We start from the raw sequence: 20,262 nt of genomic DNA, 5'->3' as shown, positions 1-20,262 counted from the left end.
GTTTGTCCTGGGGGTAACGCCACGTTTTTCGAACAAAAATTTAGTTGGAGCTGAACGCCACAGATGGCGCCCTTGGTCCATTAGAGGATAAAAAGTCATGATTCACGGGATTTCGACAGTTTTACTTCGGACTCTTTACAATTATCCTACTGAAATTACATAAAGAACGCTTCGTTTCGTATAATTCTCAACGTAGGCTGCAAAAGACCTCAACATAAATATAAATATCGGTAACGTGACGCGCCAGCTCAGGTTACCATTTGAATATCCAAAATGGCGTTATTACTAAAAAGGGTATGGATGAATTTTATTTTATTGACGTTGATTATATTTCTCAGCGCCTTTCATATCACGTTGAGAAACTCATTCGATTCAGTCATTCTAAAAGTAGTTTCAGCAGGATTTCTAAATTAATGTATGAAGCACTTACGGTAGCAGAAGTTTCGATATGAAAAACGAGTTTCCTCGTAAAGCAATGACACGTTTAATTGTTTCAATGACGTCGCTGTACTCTTTACAAGGTGCACATTCAGACAAGACTTCGATCATCTTGAACAGATTCTTTAACATGTTTGGATCAGACTCGATATCCCCCACATCTGCTAGGTATTTGTATCGACTCAAATCTCTGAGAGCTTTCTTAATTACTGCTACCTTACGTCGAGAAGTGACACACCGCTATGATCGAAAAAACAAATGAGCATTGGTTATAAAAATGCTGATTGTAAAGTAAAATATTTTGTATCGATCATCGATCCAAATATTTAGTGCATTCTTTGCAACAAGTGAAGTAATAAACCCCTTGAAACTTTTTATGCACAAAACTGTACCTATTGTCAGTTTAATAATGGATAGATCAATTTCTTTTATGTCATTTCTATGACTTACCGTATACGACATCAGTTCAAAGTACATAGGCCAATTCTCTTCGCATGGTTGACAACGACATTCAAAGTAAAACTGCTCCTTGAGTTTCTTCTGTCTAGCCTCTTTTTCCATAGTGACATACATAAATCCGTAACTAACGAACAACTAAAATTTTTTATCAAATTACGAGTAAAGACCATCTTAATGATACATAGAAAACATATTTGATGAATTTTACTATGCCATAAAAAAGGTATCTCTTAAGGGGATGTGAAAGTGACATCTGAGAGGTCGATCGTACATGAAACTTTTGAAAAATACCTACAAACAAATTAAAAAAAAAAAATTGAAGTTTCATGAGTTTTAGAATTTTTCCGATAGTCTCCATATTAACGTTGTAAAGTTTAGATTGTTTCAGTAAACGCAATTCGAAGAAAAGTTTCATAAAGAAAACCTTTTCGACGCCAGTTTCACATCGCCCTAAGAGACCTTTTGGCATAATGCTTAATGTGGAGAAGACATATATCGCATTGTTGTGTAGCAATGTAAAAAGATGTTTGTCATTAATTACCTGTTCATCTTTTTTAATTGGATAAAGAGCAGAAAAAACTAGTTGCTGCTTCATCGCATTCCAATCAACATTGGGATTGCAACTGTGATTAAAAAGACTAGAAACTGTCGTCAGGGCTGCACCAGTCCTAACACATTCATGCTCTCGTTCTTCTGAAAACTGACAGCAGGATTAATTAATTGACTAAGGGGAGAATATGAATACCAAATTATAAATTGAATTTTGAAGCCTTCATACCATGTAGCTATTGCTAGGAATCATTTGCTGATGACGCAATATCATTCCACCAACAAAGGTAAACATCGAGCTCTTCAAAAGCGCTGGAAGGCTTGCTTTCAGTTTCTTTCCAAACATCTCAGTTCTTGTGGCCAAAAAAAAAAGAATGTACGTTGTTTTTAATGCTCTTCTAAAAATATCTGCCATGGATCTCTTGTCAGCATTAGTCATTAAACTATATACAGCACGGTAATTTTCGTTGTCAAATTTGCCATCGTCCGAGTACCCTTTTGTCCGAGGATCTACACCAAAGAAAAATAATTCTATTACTTAAATCTGTAAATTTATATATTTCAAAAACGGTCTAAAATATTTATAATACAATGTTCTTTTAGCACCTTTCCAGTTATCGACAATCTCCAGTTCTTTCCGCAATGCTTCCAAACTACCCATTTTCCTCGTGATAATAATAGCAAGCCTCATACTCAGTAGGCTGAGTGTATCCAATTCTAGATTCAGCAGAAGACCAACTACAGGACACTCGATGTCATGGAACTCTTTCCAGGCATCCTCCTTGCACTTCTTGGAACAAAACATCGCATAAACGCAATGGTCACATGGGATGCCGTTCCAAGCAATATTCAAACATTTGGCACAATGCGTATACCTCTGTTCCGGTGCCAAAACCAAAGCATAAGGCTTCTCAACGACAAGTATTTCCCCAGGTTTTATGTCGCGAGTAGCTACGAGATGCCTTCCAAAAATGTCGTCATATTTAATCTGTACGCCATCGGAGGCGATAGGAACTTCGGGATTGCAAGAGGCAATCTCTGGAAGAGGGTATTCCTTTTCATTTACCTTCCCACGTACCTCATCGAGCTCGATCATCCGAACTATATTTTCAGAAACAGCTTTTGAACCTTCCTTCATGGACATTTTCTCCATTAGTTGATGGGTTCCCTGAAACGTCGTTTCTCTGTCAAGCTCTCCGAGAGCTTTGAAACACATTTCTCTACATCGCAACAGTTTCGGCCTTGAATCATCAAGGTAATCAAAGCTCAAAGCTCTCTCGATATCTTCCAGACACTCCTTATATTTTCTTAAGCGAAACAGAACTGCGGATCTATTTCCATAGGCTAGAGCAAGTTCTTCAGATCCAGGAAGAGCATAAGCGATGCTCTCCGAGTACATTTCCCATGCATTAACGTACTGTACAGCATTGGCAAATCTTGAGGCATATATTATGTCACCTTTTATCCTTTTATTGACAGATTTTTCCGTATCTTTTTGGAAGCATGTCGATTCTGGCTGGATACCAAACTTTTCAAGCAAATTAAATGTATATATAACCCGTTGTTCGTCAGTAAACGTTTTGAATTTGGCACTTAACTCTCTATGCCCGCTTATTTCAATCAGTCTTACATTAAGAGTACGGAAAATAAGATCCATCTCGCTTAAAAAATCAGATTAGACACTTTGGATATAATTTGTAACCCTACTTTCAATTACTCTCGGCTACTCTAGATCTACTGCGTAGTTTTGTAACGTTCTTCTTAACGTGGCAACAAAAACCAATTGTTCACGACACAATGTCCCGCTCTCTCTCTCTCTCTCGACAGAGAGATAGAGAGCAGAACTAAAGTGGGGAATTCCCACAGAGCTTACAGAAATAACCCCGGTTCCACAATTCGTGTTAACCGGAGTTCAAATGGTTTATAGCAGGTTAAAGGCATGTGTAAACAAGTTAAACTTCGGTTATTTAGAGGGTGGGACCTAGAGTTCTAAATCCAGTAAGTTACGTCAGAAACGAAGAGAAATTCCCGGTAATTTATCGGTAATTTCTCCAAAGCCTTTTTCATCGAGAAATTATGAGAATTTGCATTTTCACCAGAGCGAACGAGAGGTTTCGATTAGCTATAGAGAAACATCGTAGAGGGGAATTTCCGTTGTACGTTGTCCGTAGCCAATCAAAACCTCCCATTCGCTTCGTCGCAGAATGAAATATCAGTCCATTTGAAACAAATCGCATGGAATTTTCCGTGAAGTTGTAGATACGTGAATATTTTTAGCTGGAGGTAAATACGACCCTATAATCAATATTTTCTAATAGTAATTATCACTCTTTAGCTTGAACTTTAAAGTTGATTGAAAAAAAAAAAGTTACTTACACGAAGAAACCTAAAGTATAAATAACAAAATTAGCGTTCTCTTAAATTCTCATGTTTCACAGTTACCTTCTCCAATTTAATGTTACCGACAATTTTCGAACTCTAGGTAGGTTCCACAAGACCGCAATGAATTTTTGCGTATACGGTCTTCAGCGCACCCTCGTGGGTGGGATTTGCACTAAATACCCCCCCACTACTTCGCAGTGCCTCTCCAGCGGGAAGTTTGAATAGGTGAGAAGGAACGCAATATAAAATACGCATGAAAAATATGTTTCACATAATGAAATATTTATTTCACACCTTTTTGGACAAACATTTATAATGCAAATGATAAAAACTTACTCCTGATGTCTGTCGAGTTCATTTGTTTTGTGGGTACATTTTCTGTATTCGTATGATGGGAAGGACTCCACGATTGGATAGTAGGAATTGCAACACGAACGAGTAACGGTCTGGGATGCCTTTTCCATATTAAGTATCCTTCCACCCAGCAAATCCTGCCCACTTTCTTAGCCTTCGGTAGACAATCACGTATATATTGGGTTGTTCGGAAAGTAATTTCGTTGTTTCCCAACAGAGGACTTCATTTTTTTTCTTTCACGGCCAACTTCACACTTAAGCCGCATAATCATTATATATTTTGACAGCTAATCTAGCAAGGCTTGCTTGTGAAAAAGTTTGATTGATTCTACGCAGTAGTTTTTGGTAGGTACCCTTTCAAATATGGAAAGTGAAAAGCGGCATTTTCGGTATATTTTACTTTTTTACTATCGAAAAGGTAAAAATGCTGTTCAAACAAGAAAAAAATTATCCGACGTGTATGGAGAAGATGTATTGACAGAACGCCAGGGTCAAAACTGGTTTGCAAAAATTCGATCCCGCAATTTTGATATTGAAGATGCACCAAGTTCTGGAAGGCCACTTAAAGTTGATGAAAACACAATAAAGGCATTAATTGATGCAAACCGGCGAATAACAACTCGTGAAATCGCCGAGAGATTAAATTTATCGAATTCGACCGTTCATGATCATTTGAAACGCCTAAGTTTAATCTCAAAGCTCGACATATGGATTCCTCGTGTTCTTGCGGTATGAAATTTGTGTTATCGCATTGACGTCTGTGATTTGCTTCTCAAACGTCAAGAATATGATCCATTTTTGAAGCGCATCATCACTGGGGACGAGAAATGGGTTGTCTACGACAATGTTACCCGCAAGAAATCATGGAGTAAAAAAGATGAACCGGCTCAAAGAACTTCGAAAGCCGAAATTCATCAAGAAAAGGTGATGGTATCTGTTTGGTGGGATTTCAAAGGAATCGTTTTTTTTTTAGATTCTACCGAACAACACAACGATCAATTCTGAAGTGTACTGTCACCAGCTGGACAAATTGAATGATTCACTTAAACGGAAGAGACCAGCATTGATCAATAGAAAAGGTGTAGCGTTTCACCAAGATAATGCGAGACCTCATACAAGTTTCTTAACTCGCCAAAAGCTTCGACAGCTTGGATGGGATATACTGCTACTCCCACCATATTCTCCAGATCTGACACCTTCTGATTATTACTTGTTCCGGTCTCTACAAAATTTTCTAGACGGTAAAATCTTTACTTCGAATGAGGAGGACAAAAATCACCTGGATCAGTTTTTTGACAGCAAAAACCAAACATTTTATGAGCGTGGAATCATGCTACTGCCAGAAAGATGGCAAAAGGTATTGGACTAGAATGGACAAAATATAATTGAATAAAATATTTATTCGCTATAAAAAAATCGTCTTTCAATTTCATAAAAAAAAAAAAACGAAATTACTTTCCGAACAACCCAATAGTACAAACACTCATTCTCAAAACCTTTTCTCCGTACTTTCAATCTAGGGATGTCACATTTCCACTCGGAGGATACAGAATCAGGTAAATAACTTCACATGAGATGACAATACAAGAAGTGAGCACTCTCATCAATAATACAACATCGAATCCCTGTTAGCCAAAATTATGAAAGCATTTCTCCTTAGTTCTAAAGTGCTCTTTTTAAATAGAATGCATCAATTCAAATTTATAAGAGTGATTTGCAAAAAAGCAGTTTTTCTATTTAAAAATGATGTCATATTATAATGTTTGGTATGAAACTGACCATTTATTGAAATTGGTCTCGTAGAAGCATACAACTATTATTTCAATCCGTTAAACATTTCTTTAGTGGATTTTTATTTAATTTATTTGCCGTTTTGGCGCCGACGCACCTCATTTCCTCGCAAGTTAATTCCGATCCAGAATTTGATGTGCTCCTTCGTTGACCGACACTTCAATCTTCTCAATGATTTCCACTGTAACTTCCTTCAACTTGACAAGAACCTTCAGCAATCGATTCTTGATAAGAATTCTTCGAGCTGCGTCAACAAACGGAAGGAGAGTGAAGTACGACACTAACCAAGAATCATCGAGTCGGTAATAATGAACAGTGTTCCAGTCCTGGAAAGAAAAGGGAAACGATAACATGGGAATGGGTTGATCCGGAATACGATCGTACATAAGAATCATGAAATTCCGTAAAATTTCCGTGATAAGCAGCAATTACTCTCCTGTATGTACCGTTTTTATTTCCTAAAGCAAAGATGAGCGGGATGATGTTTTACAAGCTACTTGAAGAATCCAACGTTCCTGCAACGATTGAAAAAAAAAATAAAATTTCTTGAGTTCACAACATTTTATTTGCAATTCTAAGGTACATGAAACAAAAAAACAATGGTGGTTCTTGATTCAAACCCCCCTTCGCTAAAAAACGTACCCCTATACAGAAACGATACACTCCACCGACCATCAAACGTACCACACAAACCATGCAGTTTTAATCACCAAATTTTTAATATACTCCCCGGAAAATGATAACAAATGATCGTGCAAACGGAGAAAAAAATTAATTATCCGGAATCGACCGTTCATCCCCCATAACCGTGGCGGTGTAGACCTCCACGTCATAGGTAATGTCCTGTAAAACAAAAACCGGGAGGACTTAATCGCAAAATTTTTAATATGTCCTTCGGAAAATAATAACAAACGATCGTGCAAACGGAGAAAAAAATTAATTATCCAGAATCGACCGTTCATCCCCCATAATCGCGGCGGGGTAGACCTTCACGACACAGGTAATGTCCTGTAAAACATAAACCGGAAGGACGTAATCGCCAAATTTTCAATATGTTCCTCGGAAAATAATAACAAACGATCGTGCAAACGGAGAAAAAAATTAAATATCCGGAACCGACCGTTCATCCCCCATAACCGCGGCGGTGTAGACCTCACGTCACAGGTAATGCCCTGTAAAACAAACCGGGAGGACTTAATCGCCAAATTTTAAATTTTTTCAATTTTTCTCGGTTTGCACGATCCTTTGTCATTAATTTCCGGAGAACATATAAAAAATTTGGCGATTAAGTCCTCCCGGTTTATGTTTTACAGGACCTTACCTGCGACGTGAGAGCGTGTGCCGCTGCGGTTATGGGGGATGAACGGTCGGTTCCGGATAATTAATTATTTTCTCCGTTTGCACGATCATTCGTTATAATTTTCCAGATAACATGTTAAAAATTTGGCGATTAAGTCCTCCCGGTCTATGTTTTACAGGACATTACCTGTGACGTGAAGGTCTACCCCGCCGCGGTTATGGGGGATGAACGGTCGGTTCCGGATAATTAATTTTTTTCTCCGTTTACGCGATCGTTCGTTATTATTTTCCATTTTGGTTCTGTTCTGAACTAAGTTAAAAAATTTCTTTGAAAAATCCAAATTTTGAACTTTTCAGGACAATTCTTAGATGATCAAGAGTCATGTGTCAAAGTTTCGGACAGATTGGTCTAATCCCTTAAAAAAAAGTGTTGTATTCAAATCGACTGATTTGAGGAGGGTTTCACTACACCTTAACGTTCCCAGAAAATTTTGACGCGTGGCTCGAACCTATGTGGATACATGGTACATAATGCACAGCCTAAACCGTACCATTACATGTTAGTATACAGGGATTGTTATCTTATCGCATGAACCCTTTGAACTAGGAGAGATACCTGAAAAGCAGGGCGAAGAATTTGCTGCCCCAGCCAAGTCTCGAGCGGGCCGTGCTGTGACCTATCACTGCTGCAACGTTTCGTCGGTTCTTGATCTCGTGCAGTCATAGGGCCGTGGCCCGTCCTCGCGAGTGAGCGTTGCCTCCGATACTTGCCCGCTCTCTCGAGGAATTCCTTTTGTTGTTTCACCTTTTCAGAGTTGGTCTTCAAGACGTAAGCTTTCAATGGATCTGTAACGTGGAGGGTTCTCTACCCACTGAACACCAAACCTAACAGTTACGTAACTTAAAACTAACAAATAATATAACGTTTGTTACAATGTAATAACCTAACAGTTACGTAACATAGAGCTAACTAGTTATATGACATTTGTTACTATGCAGTAACTTAACAGTTATGTAACATGGAGGTAACAGGTTACATAATATTTGTTACTATCATATCTATATAAATGTAGCGTAACTTTGTTACTCTTATCTTACATTACGTTACTCTTCCGATATTACTGTGTATACGCAGCACATATTTGTAACAAAACAGAACTACATTGGTGCTAACTGTCATCTATTTTATTACATCATCGCCATCGTCATCGTCATTGTCATAATTCATCGTCAAATGTCCTAAGATTAAGATATGTCATATTTTGCTTACTACTTATATGAAAAAAATGTGATTTTAATTCCCATGCGCCATACACATTATCAGTAATTGTTTGCTAGTGGAATGAAATCATTGTTTTTATTTAAAATCAGATAGATTATCATTCATACAATTTCATTTACAGTCTGATTTATTGTATAATACATATCTATTGCCAAGTGCCATGAAAGAATACAAAATAAAACATTGCATTGTTTTTTTTTAATTAAATGTTTGAAAAATTAATATTATTTTAAGGTAACTGAACGAAAAAATGAAATCTACAAGACATCTTAAAAAGTCTGTCGCTTGAGTTATTTAGCAAAAATTACAAAAAATATTTAGAAATTGTTCTGTGCACTGGGGCATGTTTTAAAGCACTGTTAAAAGCGACGCTATTCATGTCTCGCTTTTAAACCACATTTAGAAAAAATTCTTAAAAGAAGCCACAAAAGACGTACTTTAGCAGCAATACCTCCTAATACCCCTTTTTAAGCTTCTTTCTAAGCGCTTTATGAATAAAAGTGAGCGACGATTCACTAAAAGTGGGCAAGGGAGTTTTTAAACCGCTTTTAGCTGTCAAAATCATACATCAAATTGTTACAGCTTTTTGTTGTCAAAATCGCACATGAAAAATGGAATGCATTAACGACATTTTTCACGGAGCAAAAGCTCGCGAAGTGAATACAGGGCATAAAATAAATACCAGGGACAAAAGTCCCTCGTATTTCAAATTACAAAAAAGAAGTCGAATTTATGTCGTTCTTGGCTAATCCAGAAGTTGGACTTTGAATATGGCTTTATTCTGTCAAACTCGCTTCCATTTTTGCGGCAAAGTTCAGCAGCGTCTAAACTTTTAGCATATTAAAAACGCACGCGCTGGGCACACGGAGCGCATGCGCGGAACGCAGTCGTCACATTTTTCTGATCTGGTCATATTAAATTTCGTAAAAACGGCCTTTTAAGTAAAAGCGGTCATAAAAGAAATTATGTGTATGGCATCGTTTAGCAGCGATCCGATCACCTTCAACTAAAAGATGTTGAAAAGTGCTGCTAAAAGTGAGATATGAGTAAGGGCCTTAGTAGTTTTACCTGTAAGGTCTTTATCGATGCGACTCGCGGGACAGCCATGCGCGTGATGCCTAGTCTCCTTTCGGACAGGTCTGGGCTCGGGTCCACACGATTCAATCATATTTTCTTGAACGGCGGTCGAGCGACCGAAAGTCCAGCTTGGGTTTGGAATTTTATGTAATGACGATCGCATAGCTCGGCCGACCGTTCAGACTTCTTCACTGATCTATATAGTAACTACCCAGTGAACACTGTTATATAACTGTTGGGTAAATGTTAGGTTTTCGAAACTAACATGGTATGTAGCATAAAAGTAACATGGAAATTAGATGTTAGATAATATTTCCCACTCAGTAAGGTAACATGTTATATTAATGTTATAATTTCAGTTACTTTAAAATAATATTAATTTTTCATACATTTAATAAAAAATATGACGCAATTTTATCCAAAATTATATAGCTTTTATTTTAATTATTGCGCATGCGTCAAAACAATGTGTCATTCGACTGCAGACAGCGTAGGGTGTCAAATTAATTATCTAGAAAAAAATAATTGCCATTTTTATTCAAATACTTACGCTTAAAAGGATTACCACTTTGCTTTAGTCAAAGCTTTCTTACTCGAAAATCTAACCTTATCAAATAGATATAATATGTTACTGCTCGCGATAAAATCAGTTGAAGGGTCGATCGTATGAAGTTAAGACAATTCTTTATCAAAACTCAACTTTTTTTTAGCTGAACATTACCGAGCTTGTTTCACTTGTTATCGATACTTTTTCTCTGTATAAATGAAAAGTTGATTCCATTGAAAGAGAGACAAATTTTAACGTAAGTGTACCAGTCGCCGAATATCACTTTTAATATTTCCCTTTATTAGGGTATTATTGAAGGGTCATTCTATGTATATCAAAACGTAAAAGTATTTATAAAACTTTTTTCTAACCTGGATGCACCTAATTGAATCGTCAGCACATGATTATGGAGACTGAGGAAGAACGTAGAATACAATCTGCTATTAGGAACACCATGTGCAACCCTCATCAAACATATGTTTTCTCGTATTTTTTAGTAAGCTGAAGAAAAAGAAGAGTAGATTCGTTTAATTTTCTGTGTTAAATGTGGCGAACTCAATAAACCAGTTGACTCAATTTAAATTTGGAGCTATCAATTCTATTTCAGTTAAGTTTGGAGTTGATTCAACTACAAAATGTGATTTTGCACTAAATGTAAGTTGAACCAACTCGCTTATTGAGTCTCGCCTATTGATCTAGAAATTCATGAAAGAAAACATAAATGCTACTCTTTGTGAATGTCTTAAAATACATTTTATTCTCCTTAAAAATAAGCAGCCAATATAAAACTTTATACATTTCTTTAGTATCTGTCAAAGTTATTTGGTCCCGTTTTTCTCGCTCGAGTGCAGTCTGAAAGGTTCCTTGGGTGTCAATTTTATACACTCGATGGACAATCTTCTCAACGTAATTTCTAACCATCTTTTCCCGATTCGCCCCGACTAATATGCTGAAAAGGAAATGAATTGCTAGAAAATTGATGGTTTAATTTTTCTCAACTTGACCTCAAATACATTACTGTAAAATGTAGTCAAAAGATTGAAGTATGCACAAATTGAACGAATAACGCTGGAGAACCTTAATATAAAAAATAAATTTATGAAGTAACGAGAAAACCACAGGATTTTTCGTTAATTTTCAAATTTGATTTCATGAACACATTAAACTTACGACAGTATAAGATTGAACCATAATTGGAGGGCAAATTTTATATTGCGGAACGAATTGACATTTTTGCAATATGATATTACATGCAAACAAGTTGTAGCGTATTTCGCGGCGGTCGAACAGTCTCGCTACAGCCCAAAGTAAATTTAAATGGCCAATATTTCGTTATATGAATTGTCTGACAAACGTAACACATGGAGGGTAAAGGGGAGGAGGGGGGTAAGTCATTCGGAAAGCGTTCGAGTCCGTCGACACTCAGCTTCGGCGGTAGCACGAGGACGATGGGTCGGCGCGGTAAGGGGACTGTATACTTTTGTCTCTCTATATCCGCCCCGGAGGCCGTGTGGCCGAGTGAGATAGCCTATTTGATGCGCTATCCGTTTCATAGAGTAGAGACAGACTTATGCGTCCGGGCTTCGAGTCCTGTCCAGATGACGCTTTCGCGTTGGCGTGGCTCAGAACTCTGGTCTCGGGCCTTCCACCCCCTACTGCGAGGGTCTCGATGTCGGTTCCCCGATAAGCGGATTACTGTCAATGTTTTCGCGCCGGCGAAGAAGACTCTCTTTCTACCCCGGGCTACGGCCTCGTTCCTTCTGGAACGGCGTTCTCCCTTGCTCTCTCGCAGGTCTTATGTCTCCCGACGGTGTTTTCGCTAGGACTCGTTCACCCGCAGGCCTTATCGCACCTTCCTTCCATGGCTCGCAAGGTGGATTGTCATTTTGCGACGACCGCGATCAAGTAATTGACAGAGGGAATGGAGGATCGATTCCTTAGCGAAAACTGTCGTCTCGAATAAACTATGCCGACTCTCGCATTCGTAACTTTAACCTTTCGTCGTCCCTGCTTTATTAAGACATGCAAATTTATAAACCATGTGGAAACTGAAACATGATGAAATTTCAAAGTTCCGTGGCTTAAAATAAAACAAATTGACGGCATTGACATTAAAGCAAAATGATATAAAGAGAAATTTTGCAAATAACGTAAACTAAAATAAGCACAGTAAATAGAGGAATCACGATTAGAAGTAAAATTTTATATTCCCGAAGGAATTGACATTCTTGCTATATGATATTATAAGCGAACAATTTGTAGCATATTTCGCGACGGTCGAACAGTCCCGTTGCAGCCCAAAGTAAATTTAAATGGCCAATATTTCGTTATATGAATTTTCTGACAAACGTTACACGTGGAGGGAAAAGGGAAGGAGAAGACCAAAAATAAGTTTCCCTTCGTCAGGGCCGGCTCGGCTCGGCCGCCGGCTCGGGGCTCGAGGGTTCTAGACGTGGCGTTCTCTCTTACTCCTACGGGTCGCATAGGCACCGGGCTTTCTCTACCGCTGTTAAAACTCCTGTCTCGGGCCTTCCACTCCCTGTTGTGAGGGTCTCGGTATCGGCTCCCGATAATCGGATTAGCATCGATGTCTACACGTCGGCGAGGAAGACTCTCTTTCTCTCTCTACCCCGGGGTGCGGTCTCGTCCCATCCTGAGCGACGTTCTCCGTTGCTCTCTCGCGGATCTTATGCCTCCCGACGACGTTCTCGCTTGCAGTCGTTCACCCTCGGGCCTTATCGCCCCTTCCTTCCGCGGCTTGCAAGGCGGATTGTCATTTTGCAGCGACTGCGATCAAGTAATTAACAGAGGTAATGGAGGATCAATTCCTCCACGAGAAATGTCGTCTCGAATTAACCGTGCCATCTACTCGTAATGTTAACCCTCCGTTGTCCATGCCTTTTTCGGACACGTAATTTTATGACTTGTATTTGTATTTAAAATGCAAGTAAACAATTTAATCTCATCTGTTTTTGCCAATGTGGCTATTTCGAGTTACACGTGATGTTTAACTTTTTCGAGAGTTGATTCAGTTGATAGAACAAGTATCATTCTGATCGACTCTTTTCTAATATTCTCATTTCTCTGGGAGTATTTAATTTCAAACGCAAATCGATTCAAAGTCTATTTAAAATTTGAAATCCATAACAGTTTATTGTTCTTATTTCAAATACGAAATGGAAATGGGGTTTTTCGTTTTGGATACCTATTTCGAATGAAATCAATTCGTAAGAGTTACTCCGATTTGCGTTTATAATAAACTCGGATATGAAAAGTCTTTCTTATGTTTACGGGTGCTCATTTACATGCTGATTTAATGATTTACAGGTGTCCATTTATTCGAGGAATACGAAGAATGGTGTGGAACGTAAATATATAAGAGGCATGAAATCACGATTTCGTTTCTGTGTCCGATAGTTGATGCGTCGTAAATTTTCCGACGGTATTTCACTGTATATATATTTAGAAACTATTTCTTTTAAGCTAAGATAATATTCTAACTTCGGTTCAGTGAATGGAACAATTGAATCACTAAGAAACTTGTTAACATTTAATAGAACATGTTCTATTATATTCTTTATAAAATTCTGTAAATTATTATTTAACAAAAACTACGTTAGGTGGGTCAGGGTCGCTCCACAGTAATACTAAAATAATTTTCATTAATTGTTTTTGTTTATAAATATTTATTTTCTTTAGGAAATGCATTCTGCCCCTCGAGCGATTCGAATTCCGCGCTGCTCCCGCCGCTAGTACGCTGCGCGGCCGGAGAGGGCAGTGCGGACCAGGTGCAAGCCATCGATGGAGTCCAGTGTACCAACCCTAGGACTTTCTCGTATTCCAGCGCCCCTATCTATGATGTTGCGTACTAAATTTTAAACATCGAACCTCCGTATTCGACTGGTCTTCTATTGGCATCTCTTAGTTCATTGATATTAAACGCCGGCTGTTATTCAAAAGTTGTGTATTAGCTGTTTTTGTAAATAAAATTCGTTAATTTTGGTTCTATTTATTCAGATCAAGGTAAAATGAAAGAAAACATGCTGTTTCAATTTTCTGCGCATCTTTTTCTGTATATAGATATTACTTTCTTTCTTTTTTTATTTTTATACGTTTTGCCGCTCTCGATGTTTGGTATCGCATTTATTAATGTATTAAAACTCAAATCCATCATAAATGAGCCGCATTATGACAACGTACGCCGCTTTTATCTCAAGGACCGTCTTAAAATAATCATTCTTAATGAATTGTACCGTTAAAATAAGATGAGAATTTTTGTTATATAGTTCAACATGCAACAGGTGTTTTGCCTCTGTTTATTATTTACATTTTTCGTTTTACAGATGAATTCCGGTTGTACATTTAGTTGCAGTGGTAAGGTTCTTTCAAACAACTGGAATTTAAATAAAGACAGTTTATTCCTCAGTGGTGAAATGGAGAACATATTTCATAATCTTCGGACCATTGATACCAAATTTGAGCTTTTTAATCAGGTTTGCTCGATGCCTTATATGATGATGAACCTCGAGCATTTTGTTTCTTGTACCGAGTAAGAAAAACATGGACTTTGTAACAAAAGTATGGGTTCGTGTCTTTTAATATTATTTAGAAATAATTTTTCAGGATGAAACTAAGGATTTTAATGAGATATGAAACAAGTGCTGGCATTTATAATAATACTAATACTGCGATAAGTTCCCGAACTAAACAGGTGGACTTTTATAACATGAGAACTTCCATTTGCAAATTGATCATGTGTATCCGTACTTGGATAAAGAGGTAAGAATTTGACCCTCTTATTGTCTATGGACTTCTTTCCATTTTTTAAAATATTTTTGTTACCATTTCTCGTCTAAGTGTCAAGTGGGATAGCGAGACTAGGAGCACAGCGGATGATTTGGTTGGCAAACATCTCGACGAATTGTCTTGTGCGATTAAAAGCTACCTTGGTCGATTTCGTGAAATACCTATTTGGACGTGCCAATCTACTGGTTCTACCCTCGGTAATAAGGTGCAGAAATCGTTTTAATCTTCACAAGAATAAGAAACGAGATTCATTATATTATTATTCACCATTAATTGCAAGTCACGGTATGAAATCCAACATGAATATTCAGTAACGTTTATCTTTTTCAGTGTACTCAACCAGAATTTCATATGTATCATATGCATCTGGAACTTCGATGGCTTTACGTCACATTGAGTCAAGCTCAGAGTCTATGCTGGCAATTATCGAGCAATCAATTCGAAGATGTCAGCGATGACAGTGACGAGTTAAGATCGACCATTGAAGATTTAATTTACATATCGATGAAACTCTTTGAAAGGGTAAGGTGTTTAGGGGATCATCGATCAGCATTAATTTATCAAAGCTTTCGGTCATATAACTTCAAACATTTTAGGTCAGATTTGAAGATTTGCAAGAGCGAACTCCTTACAGCTGCACCTGTGTCAGAGAACTTTGGCTAATGCTGCAGATTCTAGCCGAAGAAAGTGTCCAAGGCTCGACACGGAAGGTAAGAGAATCTTACAGGACATGTACGATTCAGCATCTGAGTTTGAAACCGGTTTAATATCTTAAGCTGATATGATAGAGCCACCCTATATATATTGAGAAGTTCAATTGTTCGTGAAAAAATTCTCCAAAATGGATGTACTGATTCATTTCAAATTTTACCACGTCAGCATGGAGACCCTAAGATAGGTCTTAAAACTCGTGAAATTTCATTTTTTTTGTTAAAGAATTATTTATCATGGACTGAAACCAACATGACGTCGTCCATGCACGTTTTTGATATTTTATACTTTTTGAAGGCTTAAAATCGGAAATAAAGAGTTTCAGGACCTAGCTGGAACAATTTAGAATTCTACAGAAATGGAATATGGTAGAGTCGGATAGGAAAATATGGAAAATACTTTCACGAACGATTGCAAGAGAATGCTGACTTGTCCCTTGAGTAGCGCATGGTTTTAGACGAAAAATTTAGTTGCAGCTAAAGGCCACAGATGTCGCCGTGGGCCCATTAAAGTACAAAAAATCATGATTCCATGGGATTTTTAGTTTCACATCGATCTATATATCATTGCTTCACTGAAATGATATACGAGCCGCTCAGTGCACACATCAACTAACTCCACATTTTGAAAAATCTTAAATTTAGGTGTCAAAGCACTTGGTATAGCCATAACTTTTTATATTTATAATATCTTTCCTGATTAATAGAGATTAACACCATTAAACGGCACAATTTTTTGGGGCATTGAATAATAAGTAATTTATTTCAGAAGCCATTTTGATTAACTCCATACTCTAATGTAAATCGTAGACGAATACCTGGCAGTATAGTATTATTGGATTATCTGTTGCAGCCGTACATCGACGCTTTTTTTTTTAAACAGCCGAAGATGCTTTCCCCCTTTCAACAATATGAGTAATAAAATCGCATCAGCAAACGGATAGAAAGAAGCGCAATGCAGACGGTAGTTAGTATAACAGTGATCTCTCCTGCTGAATGTTACCGTATACTTCACAAATATTACACGGACTACATATTTTTTTGTCTTTTCAACATTACTCCCTGATTGTTTTTAAAGAACTAAATATTATACCGTTATAATCAAGATGAGTGAAACTAATAACAATGGGGATGTGAAAAGCAGCGATGATTCTTCAATACGATTTATCAGCAGAAAGTTTGGTGCAAGAAGACGTTTATTGTGTTTCTCGGATTCATCCGATTGCAACGGTACAAATTCCCCAACAAACACATCGATTGGGAGGAAAAGAAGTCGTAATCCTGATAAATGGGCACGAAATTTACAAAAGCATAACGGAANCGTCGACAACGGAGGCATTTAGAAAAATCTTCTTTATCGACATTGATCAAGTTCCTCAACGTGTTTCATTTCACCTTAAGTAGAGTCATGATGCAAATGGGTTAATCCACTCCGTTCCCCAGACGTAACAACGGACCACGCCATGTTGGTTCTAGTCCACGATAAGTAAATAAATTTTTGATTATAAATGAAATTTCATGAGTTTCAGGACCTACTTTAGGGCCTCCATATTCACGTGGTAAAATTTGAAACGAATCGGTACACCCAATTCGTAGAATACTTTCACCAACTATTTGACTTCTCAGATACATATGAGCCGCTCAGTGCACACATCTACTAACTCCACTTTTTGAAAAACCTTAAATTTAGGTGTCATAGCACTTGGTATACTCATAACTTTTTATATTTGTAATATCTCAACTTTTTGTTTTATGGAGTTAATCAATGTGTGCACTGAGCGGCTCATATGGAACGCTTCATTTCGTATAATTCTCAATGTAGAGGGTAATAGACTTAAATGTAAATACAAATGTCGGTAACATGACGCACCAGCTTATGTTTACTTGTATTAGCACAGCACTTGTATTTAGTATTATGTACTAGTATGTGCATAGAATGGTATTAGCACCAAAAAAGGTATAGATGAATTTTGTTTTATCGACGTCGATTAAATCTCTCAGCACCTTTCATGTCATTTTTAACATCTGTGTAGGTCTTCTGGCGGAAAGTCAATTTCATCCTCGACAACGCATTAATTCAGAATAAGGAAGCAATTGAGGGCGATCACCTAGAGTGCAATTATCCGGAACTGTTCTGCGTGTGGATCATCTACCACTTGGCTCTTCTACATGGCTACCGGAAAGACGGAATATACGCAAGCCGATCGTCACCTAGGGTAATGTCTAATTTCCAACGTGAGAACAGAATTCAAAGATTTCCAGCACAGCTGAAATCATATGTTGGCGCTTGATGCTCTCTTGGTTGACCAACAAACCATTTTATGCGTATAGAAAATTGAGTAGTACAAGTTAAGATAAAGTGAAACCCCCCTCAAATCAGTTGATTCTAATGAGACTTTATTTTAAGGATGTTAGATTGAACCGTCTCTAACTTTGACACATGACTTTCATGCACCGAGGAATTATCCTGACACTTTTAAAATTTCGATTTTTAAAACAAGTTTTTTAACTTAGCTCAGACCAGAACCAAAATGGCGTCGAGCTCTCATATTTCGATCAATATACAATTATCGAAGGCTCTGATATGAAAATCGAAAGGGTCAGGACAATTTTACTACAATTTGGGACACTCTGGTAAACGATAAACTCGCACTTGAACGGGATAAAGGCAAAAAAAGTGTTGTATGCGCTTCTATGCTAAAAGGATGGTAATACGAGGTCTCGTAGTGAAGATTTAATTGACCTGGAAATCACAGATGGCGCAGGGGGTCTCTCTGCAGTCAATTAGGGTCCCAGAAAGCTTGAATTCAGAGGATTTCTGGAGTTTTACTTCGATTTCTTGATATTTATTGTACGAAAACGACAAGTGGAGTATGCTATTTGGTACAATATCCAATATAATTCTACACAGTCGTCAATATAAAAACAAACGTGGGCAACGTAGGCATTAAGAAAAATCTTCTTTATCGACGTCGATCAAGTTCCTCGACGTGTTTCATTTCACGTTAAGAAAGATCGCAAGGCTTGCTCTCAACGAAATAAGCCCGGCGAAAGAAATCAAAAACCATATTACTGCAATAATGGCCCCGACAAGTCGAGGATGTATCTTGGCGACTGCTTTATAAAATACCATACAAAGCAACAATACAGTCCTTAAAATTTAACAAAATTTTTTCTTTCACATGTACGGATACATAAAATATTCAAATATAATAGTTTTATACGTTAATTTGTACGTGAAATCATTTTAAGTTAGTTGGATGAAGTTCACCAAGTATGCGGAAAATCGTCTCGAGATGCTGGCTCGTTCGGGCGAAAAAGGCTTCGAGTGCAAAGGGTTAAGGTGAAGTGAAACCCCCTTCAAATCAGTCGATTCGAATACAACACTTTTTTTTTAAGGTTATTAGACCAAACTGTCCGAAACTTTGACACATCACTCCTGATCATTTAAAAATTGTCCTGACACATTAAAAATTTGGATTTTTGGAAAAAGTTTTTCAACTTAGCCAAGACCAGAACCAAAATGGCGTCGAGCTCTCATATTTCGATCAATATACAATTATCGAAGGCTCTGATATGAAAATCGAAAGGGTCAGGACAATTTCACGACAATTTGGAACACTCTGGTAAACGATAAACTCGCACTTGAACGGGATCAAGGCAAAAAAAGTGTTGTATGCGCTTCTATGCTAAAACAATGGGAATACGAGGTCTCGGAGTGAAAATTTAATTGACCTGGAAATCACAGATGGCGCAGGGGGTCCCTCTGCAGTCAATTAGAGTCCCAGAAAGCATGAATTCAGAGGATTTCTGGAGTTTTACTTCGATTTCTTTATAATTATTGTACGAAAACGACAGGTGGAGTATGCCATTTNCTGGTCTGGACTGAGTTAAAAGATTTTTTTGAAAAATCCAAATTGTGAATGTGTCAGGACAATTCTTAGATGATCAGGAGTGATGTGTCAAAGTTTCGGACAGTTTGGTCTTACACCCTTAAAAAAAAGTGTTGTATTCGAATCGACTGATTTGAAGGATGTTTCACTTCACCTTAATCAGTGTGTGCACTGAGCGGCTCATATATCGGCTGACTCTTTCACATCCCCTTCATGTTCTCATAAATATTCAATATTCTCGTAACTTCCGGTACGTTTCATAAGTATTTTCTCCAATTTTCTTATTGGGAATTTTCGAACCCTATGCTCAATACAAATCGGAAACTACTCGTAGATCGACCCGAACTACGAGCAACTGGAGAAGATCTTAAAGGCCTACGTCGAGAGAGGAGGCAAGGTCGGCCAAAGACGCAACGCGGAGAACGAGCTCTGCGCGATCATCACTCTGGTGTACGCCCTCGTCGGCCAGTGGTGGCCACCCCGGATGCAGGTCGTCTCCTCTCTCTGGGACTGCTTTCATCGGCGGCTCGACGACTCCTTCTTTGTCCACAGCTCCGGCCTGTGGTCCCTCAGCATCGAAAGGTAAAGAGCATAGAGTTTGTAAAAATGAAGGAGACATTGCTATGGTACTCCACTATTAAGCATTCGGGTAATTCCAGGATAGACAGACTACCT

General features: G+C 37.9%; 2 protein-coding genes across 2 annotated transcripts; one reads left to right on the top strand and one right to left on the bottom strand.

Annotated features, from left to right (window-relative positions):
* Positions 1–426: 426 nt before the first annotated feature.
* Positions 427–3,103, bottom strand: LOC105694319 (SET and MYND domain-containing protein 4-like). The gene is made up of 5 exons (XM_012414854.1): positions 2,053–3,103; positions 1,676–1,956; positions 1,439–1,597; positions 889–1,032; positions 427–678 (listed from the first exon to the last, which is right to left on the bottom strand). Exons 1-5 carry the CDS (start codon positions 3,101–3,103, stop codon positions 427–429), a joined length of 1,887 nt encoding a protein of 628 aa, XP_012270277.1.
* An 11,204-nt stretch (positions 3,104–14,307) lies between these two features.
* Positions 14,308–20,177, top strand: LOC111674126 (protein MMS22-like). Its single transcript, XM_023433356.1, has 8 exons — positions 14,308–14,374; positions 14,522–14,727; positions 14,802–14,957; positions 15,036–15,189; positions 15,315–15,506; positions 15,581–15,694; positions 17,728–17,910; positions 19,922–20,177. Exons 2-8 carry the CDS (start codon positions 14,522–14,524, stop codon positions 20,171–20,173), a joined length of 1,257 nt encoding a protein of 418 aa, XP_023289124.1. The 5' UTR covers positions 14,308–14,374; the 3' UTR covers positions 20,174–20,177.
* The last annotated feature ends 85 nt before the right edge of the window (positions 20,178–20,262 follow it).

This window comes from Orussus abietinus, unplaced genomic scaffold (genome assembly GCF_000612105.2).
Source record: "Orussus abietinus isolate OABI.00-Male unplaced genomic scaffold, Oabi_2.0 scaffold389, whole genome shotgun sequence".
Classification (NCBI taxonomy): Eukaryota; Metazoa; Arthropoda; class Insecta; order Hymenoptera; family Orussidae; genus Orussus; species Orussus abietinus.
The sequence above is the reverse complement of the archived record's forward strand: the minus strand, read 5'-3'. Positions and strand labels throughout refer to the sequence as shown.

Bases quoted from the DNA above. Each gene is read 5' to 3' on its own strand.
- LOC111674126 (XM_023433356.1), top strand. From the start codon at position 14,522: ATGAATTCCGGTTGTACATTTAGTTGCAGTGGTAAGGTTCTTTCAAAC. The intron at 15,190-15,314 runs GTGCAGAAATCG...TATCTTTTTCAG, and splicing joins GTTCTACCCTCGGTAATAAG to TGTACTCAACCAGAATTTCA. The intron at 17,911-19,921 runs GTAATGTCTAAT...AACTACTCGTAG, and splicing joins CAAGCCGATCGTCACCTAGG to ATCGACCCGAACTACGAGCA.
- LOC105694319 (XM_012414854.1), bottom strand. From the start codon at position 3,103: ATGGATCTTATTTTCCGTACTCTTAATGTAAGACTGATTGAAATAAGC. The intron at 1,598-1,675 runs GTATGAAGGCTT...TCCTGCTGTCAG, and splicing joins TTCCTAGCAATAGCTACATG to TTTTCAGAAGAACGAGAGCA. The intron at 679-888 runs GTAAGTCATAGA...TTTCGATCATAG, and splicing joins TTGAACTGATGTCGTATACG to CGGTGTGTCACTTCTCGACG.